The 12,500-nt window shown below is 43.5% G+C and overlaps 1 protein-coding gene across 5 annotated transcripts in view; it reads right to left on the reverse strand.

Annotated features, from left to right (window-relative positions):
* LOC134451409 (arf-GAP with coiled-coil, ANK repeat and PH domain-containing protein 2-like) overlaps positions 1-12,500 on the reverse strand; it is a 95,869-nt gene that overhangs the window by 17,168 nt on the left and 66,201 nt on the right. For 3 of the 5 annotated variants that reach the window (XM_063201861.1, XM_063201859.1, XM_063201857.1), the window contains exons 10-17: positions 9,389-9,501; positions 8,799-8,850; positions 5,610-5,710; positions 5,057-5,162; positions 3,867-4,075; positions 3,092-3,161; positions 2,404-2,498; positions 526-719 (exon numbers count right to left, since the gene is read on the reverse strand). In XM_063201861.1, coding sequence (XP_063057931.1) covers positions 526-719; positions 2,404-2,498; positions 3,092-3,161; positions 3,867-4,075; positions 5,057-5,162; positions 5,610-5,710; positions 8,799-8,850; positions 9,389-9,501 — 940 coding nt within the window. The remainder of the gene's footprint in view (positions 1-525; positions 720-2,403; positions 2,499-3,091; positions 3,162-3,866; positions 4,076-5,056; positions 5,163-5,609; positions 5,711-8,798; positions 8,851-9,388; positions 9,502-12,500) is intronic. The other 2 variants (XM_063201858.1, XM_063201862.1) reach the window with 2 other exon arrangements.

Below are 12,500 nucleotides of genomic sequence, written 5' to 3' on the forward strand. Positions count from 1 at the left end.
CCAAGAACATCAGAGACAAATGTCTGAGAGAAGTGCCAACTGTGGCACAAAAGACGTCCTGGTGCTCCGTCCCACAAACACATGTCCTCCTCCACTGAGCAGGAGCATTCAAGCAGCGGCACCCATGTACAAAGATGGAGCTGACAAAATTGACATCTTCATTCCAAAACACAGGGGTACTGTGCTCTAGTAATATCTATGAAAGGCATGGAGAGCTCTGGATACTCTAATGAAGGCCTAGTGTCAAGACGTCAGCAAATCAAAAGTAAAGTGGCGAAACTGTTGAGAAACAGTGGCTACGTTTACATGACACTTTTAATTCTGAATGAATAACTCAGATCAAAGCAAACATGACGGAGCAATTTAATTCTTTCATTTAATTCCAAATTGTGAAGTGTTTACATGACGTTTTCAACGTGGAATTAAGCTTTATTCAGAATTAAATTGAGATAAAATCGTCATGTAAACGTTGCCAGTATTCCACTCTTCCCCTGAAAACTGAAGACTGAGGTAAAGAGAGCTCACCTGACGCACCAGAAGAAGGCCTCTGTTTGGGGGTGGGGGGCGGTGCTTTGGGGGTGGGCGGGTCGGAGTTGTTGCTAAGCCGCTTCTCCTGCTTGCTCAGGCTCACCACCTTCAGCTTCAGCTCGTCGTCCGACGGCCGCCGCACGAAGCGCCGGTCCACATACTTGGCCTTGATGTAGGCCTCGACTTCATGTCTGCAGAGACGAGAAGAGGACTTTGATTTGATTTTTGATTTGATTTTATTTATTTCAAATGTTAAAGGAGAGAAATCAACAGCTTTCTGACAAAAATACAAATAATATCAATACATTGTAGGGGGAAGAAAACTCACTGAATAGGGAGGGAGGAGGGCTTGGGATGAGGACTGGGTTCTATTTACCTTTGCTTATTTATTACTTTAGTGCTTAAGGCATTTTGCTAATTTCTTGTGCCTGTGTAGTGTGCGCACATAGGATAGATGTTAGTTGCTAGGATGGAAAACAAATGACCCAGTAGAGATATCCTGATCACTTTTTTGGGGACAAAAACAGCTAAAGCATGGCTTCTTTTTTTTAGAAGGAAAACCGGCACATCAAAGGTGGCTATAGAAGCTGATGAAACCCGCTTCCTAATCTCCGTAATCCACAAATAGCTCCAGAGCTACACTAATCTCACCAACGAGGAGTATGATCTCCCCACAATTTAATCAGGTCTTAACGACCATCCTGACACTTTTAATTAAGACATTTCATGTGGAGGGTTACTGTTACTGAACTGATTCCGCTGCTGCTTCTGTTTCTTATGGGGGGGATTTTTAAAATATATATTTTTGGGGGCTTTTTACGCCTTAATTATGACAGGATAGTTACAGAGGGGCAGGAAATGAGCAGGGAAGGGTCGGCAAAGGACCCGGACCAAAATCGAACCCGGTTGCCGCTGTAGCAGTGGGGTGCCCAGCCACGGTAGGGCAATGATGGGGTGATTTTTTTTTAAAGCAAAACCTACAAAGAAGTAGGTTTCACCCCCGTTTCTCCCCTAGGGGACACTGACTTGATTACTTGGCATGGCTCAACATTCGCCAACCCTGTGCTTCTGTCAAACGAATAAAGCATTTTGATCGGCATGATTGTGTAAACCAGGGATGTCAAACTCAGGCCCGGGGTGTTTTTTTCCTGCTCTGCATGATCATTACCTCCGCCAAGGAGGTAATGTTTTCGGTCGCGTTGGTTTGTTTGTTTGTCTGTCTGTTTGTCAGCAGCATAACTCAAGAACTGATCAACGGATTTGGACGAAACTTTGTGGAGTTGTTGATAATGACCCAAGGAACAAGTGATTAAATTCTGGTGGTGATCCGGATCACCAACCGGAACCAGGACTTTTTCAAAGATTCTGTCAGCAGGATAACTCAAGAACTAATCAACTGATTTTGACGAAACTTTGTGGAGTTGTTACATATGACCCAAGGAACAAGTGATTATATTCTGGTGGTGATCCGGATCACGAACCGGAACCAGGACTTTTTAAAAGATTCTTCACCATTGCTGGCCTATATATCTAGACGCCCCTAGTGACCAGAAATTGAATTGCGGGGACTCCACAAAAGGCAGAAACACTTAGGGTGTAACATCAAATGCTCTATCAAGCAGCTTCCTTGGCGGAGGTCTGAGATTTTTGAGTGCTTCTAGTTAAAAATGTGTTCTACAGTTGGATCACATACACCATAAATACAGGTAAAGTAACATGACTTGAACACATAGGAATATGAATGTTGGTGTGTGAGCAGAGAACCATAGCATGAGTGTCATAGCAAAGACAGCTAGTGCTCCTATTAAATTGATTAATGGGTATTAGGGCCTTGCATGCGAGGGCCTCTAAGGGGGTGACGGTGCTGTGCTGTACCTGGGGTCTCCGGGGTGGGGCTTCCTGGCACCCAGCTCTTCTCTCCGAGCCTCATAGATCTGATTAATCACGCCGTTCCCGAGCTCACACATCAGCTGCTCCACACACACACACACACACACACGCAGAGACAAAGACAAAACAAAGAAATAAGATCAGTCAAAAATGTGGTCTATGAAAGTCTCTAAATAGGTCACCCTTGTCTGTACCCCCGCATGCTGAGAACAGAATACGATGTGTGCATTGTGCAATGTGACATTGCCTCCTACACTATGCACAAACACCACAAGAGGTCTCTCAGGGGCACATGGTAGCTTAAAATAGATGTTCAAAGTCTTGTCAGTATATCCACAGATAATTAAATTGGAATGCAAATTAATATTGTGCGTGTGCGTGTGCGTGTAAGGTCAGGATGGCCCTGGGCTGCCTGAATGGACAGATCCATGGACAGGTGCAGGTGGACGCCTCCGTCACTGCAGTAGTGATCCTCTATCCTTTATTTTATTCTCTCCCTCTCTGGTGCTTTCCATTCCTCCTTCTGTCATCTCGCCTCGTCCCTCTTTTTTATCTCCCCATCTCACCCTGCAATCCATTCCCGCCACCTCCGTCTCTCCCTCCGTCCGTCCGTCCCTATCCGTCTATTCCTCTGATTTCCCATCATCCTCTGCTCTGTGTCACATGTCCTCACCTTCAGTAGCTCCGGTTCCCATGTGTCCAAGGTGAGAGATCTAACCTTGGAGAAGTGCACTCCCAGACTCCTGCAGAGAGGGGGGGGAGAGAGAGAGAGAGAGAGAGAGAGAGAGAGAGAGAGAAAGAAAGAAAGAAAGAAAGAAAGAAAGAAAGAGAGAAAGAAAGAAAGAAAGAAAGAAAGAAAGAAAGAAAGAAAGAAAGAAAGAAAGAAAGAAAGAAAGAGAGAGAGATTTAAAACCATTGCAGACTTAGCTGTGACGAGAGGATGTAATACAAAACATGCAACACACAAATTGACACATGCTAACACACAATTGGACGGCATTCCTGCAAAAAGTGTGAAATGTACAAAAAATGTACGCTTGCATACAATGTAAATCTTTGTGAAAAGAATAATGAGAAACAATGAATATTCAACCTTTTACCAGTTCATTCTAATATGCCAAAGACATGCATGGCTGATGAAGATGCAGGCAAGGCCTGGGGAGTGGGTATTGTGACATCAGCCTTAAAATTCAAATTCAAAATAAAAAGAAATTGGCAGTTGGTCCAGCTGTAACGGTCTGGAACAGTATCTGTGGCCACAGTATTCTCACTTGCCCTAAAGATGTTGAAGAGCTCACAAGAAACTTTTGTAAAAATAATAATAAGTATGTTAGACAGTGACAATGTAGGACTGAAGATATTTAACACACGCACACACGCGCACACGCGCACACGCACACGCACGCGCACGCACACGCACACGCACACGCACACCCCCGTACCCGTACCTGTGTATGCCAGAGCACTGTATGCAGAGCGTGATGCCCAGGTTGATGCTGGCCCAGCGTGGGTCGGGCTGGCCGCAGTCGCAGCAGGCCGTGTTGCCTGCGATGGCCATAACCTTCTGCAAGGCACTGTCCCCCTTCAGGACCTTCTCCTTCGGCTCCCCACCCGAGTCCAGGCTGCCCGTCGACGTGGAAGACTTCCTGTCCAGCTTCTGGCGACAGACATACAGTACGTCAAAATAAGTGACAGTCAATAAAATGAAATAGTAAAAGTCAACTATTGTGTTATGGTCAATTCCCTAAGGTGTAGGTATTAGCACAGAAGATTGAATGAAATTGCACTTCCACGCGTGCGTGCACACGTACAGGCACACGAAATAAATAAAAACACACAATATAAACAATGACCTCACATTAACAAAATACAATCAATCGACATAGACGTGTGTAGATATAGACATAGATATTGGGCTTCCAGCCTTCCACCATCAGACAGAGACAACAGACAACAACACAGTGAGACAGTGCCTTCCAACTATCCATGGCAGCTGAGCTGGGCCGAGCAGCAGTCTGAAACAGACCGTGGAAACATTCATGGCCAGGACCAAATGTGCCATACCAAATGCCACTATTCATTTCCATTTATAAATGATGATGATTGGGTGACCCATTGGCAGTATGTGTGTTTGTGTGTCTTTCTTGTCTCCCTGTGTGTGTGTGATCGTCCTCCCTTGTACCTCTACACTGTGTGTGTGTGTGTGTGTGTGTGTGTGTGTGTGTGTGTGTGTGTGTGTGTGTGTGTGTGTGTGTGTGTGTGTGTGTGTGTGTGTGTGTCCGTCCTCCCTTGTACCTCTACGACTGTATGTGTGTGTGTGTGTGTGTGTGTGTGCGTGTGTCCATTTGTCTTCCCTTGTACCTTTCCGCTTTTGTGTGTGTGTGTGTGTGTGTGTGTGTGTGTGTGTGTGTGTGTGTGTGTGTGTGTGTGTGTGTGTGTGTGTGTGTGTGTGTGTGTCCGTCCTCCCTTGTACCTCTACGCCTGTATGTGTGTGTGTGTGTGTGTGTGTATGTGTGTGTGTCCATCTGTCTTCCCTTGTACCTTTCCGCTTGTGTGTGTGTGTGTGTGTGTGTGTGTGTGTGTGCGTGCGTGTGTGTGTGCGTACGTGTGTGTGTCCTCTCTCTCTGTGCCTGTATACCTCCGAGTCGTCTCCCTTCTCCCTGAAGGCGGTGGCGATGCTGTTCTGGACTGCCTTGACCCAGGCCTGCCGCAACTTCTCAGAGTCCGCCTGCAGCATGCAGCTCCTGGGAAACACACAGGGAGAGGGGCGTTTCAAAACACAACAGTCAGCTGTCCAGCCTTTACATTTGTTGGGTCACTTCTGCAGAAATCCCCCTGTTTAGGGTCCTAGTGGTCATAGTGCTTGGTGCCAATGTTACTTCTGCAGTTAGCTTATTAGACTGCATTTTGGCTTTTTATCAACTGTAATAGGTCATAAGATTAATTGTGTATTACAAATGCTCTTGTTTATTATGATGATGAAGTCACTTTGCAGTGACTACACAGGATTAGTCTCATCCTGTCTAGTTTAGATTGAGTTGTGTTTTTTCCCTTTGAATGGAAATGCATTGAGAAAGCTCTTCTGTAGGTATGGTAACTATTTAATGTGATGACTCCACTGCTAGTGTAGACAGTGTGGTGTCTCTCTTGTAAGATACACCACCGCTGTAGCTGCTGTTTGTGTGACTCACTTGGTGGGTGAGACGACCTCGAAGCAGAAGCGTCTCTCGATGTCCTCGCAGTGCTTCACCGTGCACAGCCTCAAGTCCTCCACCACCACCGTGGGCACGTCCTGAACACACACACACACACACACACACACACACACACACACACACACACACACACACACACACACACACACACACACACACACACACACACACACACACACACACACACACACACACACACACACACACACACACACACACACACACACACACACACACACGTTAAAATCACAGCAAACACTCAAATGCACACATCCATATCCTGCCAAAAACAACCACCCATTCTTATGTTATTCTTTCTGTGCTTTTATTGTGTACTGCTTTTACTTTTGCTTCATCTTTGTGTGGTACTCCTGAGTGTTCTGAAAGAACTTATGCCATCACTATCAAACATACACATCCATCAGTGTTTCCCACAGAAATTTTGGAAACTATGGGGGCAGCCAGGGTTTATTTTATCTTCTCACGCGGGCCGTTTTTTTTTTTTTGCATGCTGCTGGTGTGTGAGGGCTTTTATCATTGATTACATCATGAAGTTAAACATTTATTGCTCTACGAATAGCAAATATGTCACCATCTCTCATTGAACTCCATTGATTTTCATTGTGTTGCTTTCCATGAGTACAATGACCCTAAACATACACCTAAGGCCAAAGTTGATTTTCTGGAGAGGTGTGAGTGAACCAGTGATTAAGTATGACACCTGATCTGCGTATTTGAAGTGTTTTGAAGTGACTTATCTGCTCATTTTCACATTATGTTCGATAGGCGACAAAACTTTTGTCTTGTCAAAATCTGCCCTGTCTGTGTTCATTAAAGGGTCAATCTTTCTTTGGTGCATGAAATTTATTTTTGTACATACATTTTCATTCGAGAGGGTTGTAGCTTTCATATGAGTGACTTCTGAAGCCAAGTGATTAATTGAAAGTCAGGTTATTAGCTGTTATTCCAAACAGATGGGTAGGCAACAACTATTTTGGAGGCGAGTGTATAATAGTAGTACATTGTCATTGTCAAAAATGCAGTACAGTGAATAATTTCTGTTTACAACACAGTTTCATTCGTCCCTCATGCAGGGGTCTGGGAAACAATAATAAAACAAAATAGGAGCAGAGATAAGAATTTAAGAGCACTGTGAAATTGTTAAGGCATAGACAAAAAGGGTCTTAGAGGGTAGGCTATGCCTTTTCCCCCACACATATCTGTAGGCGTACACATTCTACATGAGAGGTGCTGGTCACAGGGCCAGTTTTTTCCAAATTCCTCCCATTAAAAGGGCTGAACAACATATTACACATTTATGTCTATATTCACATTCATTACACATTAATTTCTATATGCAGCCCGATGTCTCCTCTGCTGTGTCAATGAAGGTCTGTCACCAAACTCATTACAACTGTAAAACAAAGCCTAGGGAGTGTTAGTAAACTCATCCCAACTGTCCCTTCTCTGAAGGTTTTTTATATTGCTCCCAAACCCAAGTTAACTACAACAACTTGACTAGGCTTTTGATCCCTGTCTTTCAAGCACTTGTGGTTCTCTCTATGGTGCCCAACCTTTTTTTTAACCAAGATCTACTTTTGAAGTTGATGGTCTGCCGTGACCTACCAAGTCAAATTTAAGGATGTCAGTATGAAAATTTAAGACCACCATTATTATGAACAAAATGTTTTTAGAAGGCTACTATGGCCGTATCTTTTCAGTGTGTTTTTAAAGTGTGTTGAATAGCCTATCTTTACAAAGCAATGCAGCACTGATAGTATGCAGAGATAAGTTCAGTCATACACAAGTCATAAACAACTGAAACAATTTCAAAATGATAAACATTTGGTATATAAAAGGCACATAGGCCCTATTTCTAAAATATGATGAAGCATTATCATGCCTTCAGTGGTATAGGCTACAAATTAAAAAGGGCTCAGAGAGAGAGAGAGAGAGAGAGAGAGAGAGAGAGAGAGAGAGAGAGAGAGAGAGAGAGAGAGAGAGAGAGAGAGAGAGAGAGAGAGAGAGCAATGAGATAACTCATTGGATTGGTTAACACCCCTGTTAAGAGTGACTTCTTCTATGAAGGTTTTTTTTCCAGCTCTCTGGGGCAGTAGCACAGCAAAGGCTTTCTATTGTGAGTTTGGCCAATCGTTTTGTCCACAACTGAAGCAAGAAACAGCACAAATTGAAGTGAATTCCATACATGTCAACAACTAACATTTCCCTTACACGCGGCACGCGATGTAAACGCAGTTAGCGATGATGCATGCGACTAGCGATTTGGACGAAGATCCTCGCATATCGGCGTGTCATAACGCATCGTTGCGCACATGTTCTGTTACTCACCCGATGTTACATGTGTGCACACATGAATCAACTGTAATACCCTTACGGTCACTTCCTAATGCTTTCCCCTCATTCTGTGTTACCGTGGGACTACTTATCTAACCAATACAGAGTCTATAGGATGTATTTACTCCAGGAGGAAAATGCGAAGGAAATTCAAAATCGTAATTCAAATCGTTTTTAACAAAAACGGATATCGTTTAAAAAAAAAAAAAAAAAAAGTAAAAATTTTTTTTTTTTTTTTTTTTTTTCATTTTCGTAAACTATGGCGGCCAAATTTAAACTATGGCGGGCCGCCATAGTTTTCTCAATGTATGGGAAACACTGTCCATATTGTAATAGAAACATACACATGCAAACCCATGGTCAACAACATATTCACCACTCATGCTATCACACACAGCCAATGGCAAGTCCATGCAGGTACAGTTGAGCCAGGTTGAGTTTGAGGTCATGCACACCGGCAAGAAAAGCATGGTAGTAGCCAGTGCTAATGGTTGTAGTGTGTGCAATATATTTAAAGAAAGATCTATGTCTTAAGCAAGCTTGAATAAATAATGACGTGATGTTTCTATTTCTAGACATTCATTAGTTTTCATGTAAGAGAAATGAAAATTTTACAGCCACACAAGACTGAGCACCATGCTCCTGATTTTTCCCCCCATGAAACATTAATGCTACCATGCCCCCATCTGCTCCCCCTCCCAAAAAGCAAAACTACTTTTGGGTGCCTCCTTTCATGAAATATGCAGTATTTCATTTGGATCTGCGCATTCATATTTTAACTCCGGCATGACAACAACAATTCTGACCTACCTTAAATTTCTTCTGATAGACTAGCTGATTGTTTTGAATTGAGAACCATCTCCTGAGAAAGAAATGGGGGAAAAGAAAACACATTTCATGATGTTAAGTAACATGTAATAGACACTACTGGGTCATTCCTATGTAAGCAGCAGGTACAACTACGGCTAATTAATCATTAAGTAAATCGATGGGGATCAAATGAGGTGGAAAGAAAATGGGATGGTCAATTAAAGATAGGCATTAGCCACACGCTAACACCTTTACGTGCCACTGGAGAACACTGGAGAACACTGCACCACTTGTTCTAATTCCATTGTGAACTCCACAGAGACATTCCTGAAACATTCTCCTATACACATAATTCTAAGACATGTTTACACTTGACTTTAACCACCTAAGTAACTAAACTAGTTGACTGACTAACTAATTGAAACATGAAATTAGCATTAAGTTTCCTGTGATCATTATGGTTATTGAAATAGTCTTTACTTAGCATGTAAACTAAAATGGAGTGGCATTTACGATATAGTATGATGCGATAACACTGTCAGTTTTCACTGAAATTCATTTTTCAAAGCTTGGTGGCTATTGCAGCTCACCTGTTCCATGTTTTGAAAGCATTACTGGCTCTCTTGAAGAGGTAGCCCTCCATGGCGATTCCATTCTCGGCATCCACATTGTACTCCAGCTTGGTGTCGTCATTCGAAAAGTCCTGCAAAGTGCCAGAAGCAGCTAGTTAGAGACAGACAGACCACCGGCCCAGCAGCAGCAAAGCAACTCCAAGACTCCTGAAGGGCCTTCAATCACAGCAGGCACAGCCCAGCGCTTACAGCAGTTCAGCCATCAGATCAACATCTCTGGGCCTTTTCTGTGCTGTGTGCTACAGTAAATGTGTACCGATACAGCAATCATCAGTTTTGTATCTGGCCAAAGGATGGAGAGGACAATCAGTAACTTGCTTCCAATAAGTGTTCCAATAAGATTAGCATATTTTGTGCCATTTTTTCTGCAGAACACCCCCAAAATATTATACCATCAGACACATCAGTGTAAAACCCACCAGATTTCACAAGCCAGCAGTGAAAATATAATCCCATCCCTAATTGCAGTCCAGAGACCTTAATCCTAAACTTGCGGCCAGGAAGCGGCTAGTGACTAAGACCAAGTCCCCTTATAGCTCGTCTGGACCAATCCCGGCCGCAAGTAAACAAATAAAACGGGTCCAAACCAAAGTCCAACTGGCACAGGATGTGCGTCGCACCAACACTTTGCTATAAGTGCAGAGCTTTACTCAGCACTCCTAGTGCCAAGCATATATTTAGAGCCTGTTTTCAAGTATTTAGATATTTTTGTAAATGAGTACTTTTTTATTCAATTGGGTCTTAAACGGATATTTTAAATGGTGATCTCTAAAACGCACCCGTCACAAAGGTGATTTTTCCAACCACGTCTTGTACACAGGATCAAAATGAACAAACGGATGAAATTAGTTTACATTTTCAAAAATATCTGTGTAACCCAGGTCTTCAAGGAATAATGGATTATGCTTCACTTCATAAAAGGTGCTTAATGTAATAAACACTTGTGAAATACAGCTTATGTGTGCAGTTACAGTACACAGAGATGATGAGAGGAATTCACTGCATGAACAATGATCAGCTTCCTTCAGCTGTTTCGTGTCTAATGATCACCAGTGCTGTAAATTAATCATCATTTACTGATTTCATCTTATTTGGGCCGGCTCAGATCACAATCTTGAAATATTCATGTTGTGTGAGAGTCGTTTGAGGACTGAGCAGGAGCCGAGATGCAAGAAATTTGTCCAAAGTGACATTCATGAGTTTAATCCTTCATACAATTTTAATTCCACATCATCACACTATTAAATGTGAATGACTTCAGTCGTGAAGTGTTGGTTCGCATCGCTGGATGGTATTTGTGCTCAGAAACATCCATAGCGAACAAAAAAAAACTTCCTCATTTCACTTTAAGTGGCTGAAACTTAAACACCAAGTCACAATATTGTGATTAATTTGAAACACTTGATCATCACACCAAAGCCAAGATAGAGGTCTGAAATACAGCAAACTTCATCCCCCCAAAAATTGGCCAAAGGTGTCTTCAGTGGTGGAGATTTTGGAAGCCAAGGTGCAAGATGCTGAGTAGGGCAGATAGATGGAGAAATGTCCGGACCAATGTCCACCACAACAAACTTCCTGGCATGTGTGACACTTTAAGAGCGGTTCCTCCCGCTATGTTTCAATGTTTCAATTGCAATGGACTAAACCACAGTTGCACATGACACTCAAAATACAATCTGTGTTGAATATGTTTTGCTGTGGCACACTCTATTACACATGTGTTGGCAGGCCTTCTTCAACCTAAACCAGTGACTGAAACTAAACTGTGAAGACCCTGATAAATGAAGGTAGTAGATAGCCCAGATACCTTTATCCTAGCACGTCTTGTGAAAACTGCATTTACGGTATGTCTGACAATTCATACTCCCATGCAGCTCAAAGTGCTTTCACAGTTCAATAGCAATGCTGGGTTGGCAGATTTTGAAAAATGTCAACTGGTCATTGTCCCCTCTTAGTGTCTATGTCAGAGATACCCATTCTACATCGCTTCCTGTAGTTCCGAGGTGCAAGGTGTAGCTCAACTAGATGGATAACAAAACAAACATAACATAAAAAAATTCTGCTCCTGCCTTGCATGTGGCATGCGGGCCAGTGACTAAAAAGTGGCAAGCCCTGATAGACGGTCTATGGTAGACTCCAGACACTGCTCCTATATATTAACCCTGGCAGCGGTTTTGGCTGGCACCTACCGACGGCCTGGGGGGGATCTCCATTCCCTCACTGCAGTGCTAGTTGGTTCATGTGGCTACATGAGTGTGACTACTACGTTGCGATGGCGACTCGTTCACCTGATCTTGCTGGTTGCTGAGGTCATTCTTTCCCTCCTTGACATGTTTCCACACACCTCTGTCGCTCTCCTATTTTACAGACACAAGACACCATCAAGGCAAGGGTGGCACTGAAAGCTCAGCTTACACCCGTCACCCCCTTCCAAAAAAGGTTGGTGGTGTGGTGCGGTGTGCTATGGTGGTGTCAGGTCCCCTAATCTCCAGTGCTGGTTCCGGCTGGTTGGCTCACTGAGGGGGTAAACTGAGCACACACGAGCCCTTGACTGGAGTTGATAAACATCTCCAGTCCATTTGATGGTGCCACACCGTCATATGTTTTTAGTGAAAGCCCATCTGGGAAACTTCAACTCCTGTTGTCATTTTGACACAGCACTCCACAGCACACAAGTGCACACAACGAAATTGCATGTATGCCTCACCTGTGTGGCGGGATGGCACAATGCTCAGGGTACCTTAGACATGGAGGAGGATGGGGGTGAGCAGTGGATAATTACTCCCCCCCACCAACCTGGCGGGTCGGGTGTCGAATCGGCAACCTTTGGGCTACAAGTCTGCCGCCGTATCCGATTACCCATAACTGCCCTACACAGTTAGCATAAAGCTACATCCCAGCCAGAAGACAACATGCGAGTCTGTGGCAGTGTGTTCATTGAATGAATCCTTAGTAAGGGTGTAAACCAAGGAGAGATCTCTTCTTGGGATAACAGGTTTCACTTCCTGCATCTACTGTGCACAATGAGCCAATGACCATAAGGTGATTCACAGTTGTGAATCAAGGTGTA

This window comes from Engraulis encrasicolus, chromosome 6 (genome assembly GCF_034702125.1).
Source record: "Engraulis encrasicolus isolate BLACKSEA-1 chromosome 6, IST_EnEncr_1.0, whole genome shotgun sequence".
Lineage (NCBI taxonomy): Eukaryota > Metazoa > Chordata > Actinopteri > Clupeiformes > Engraulidae > Engraulis > Engraulis encrasicolus.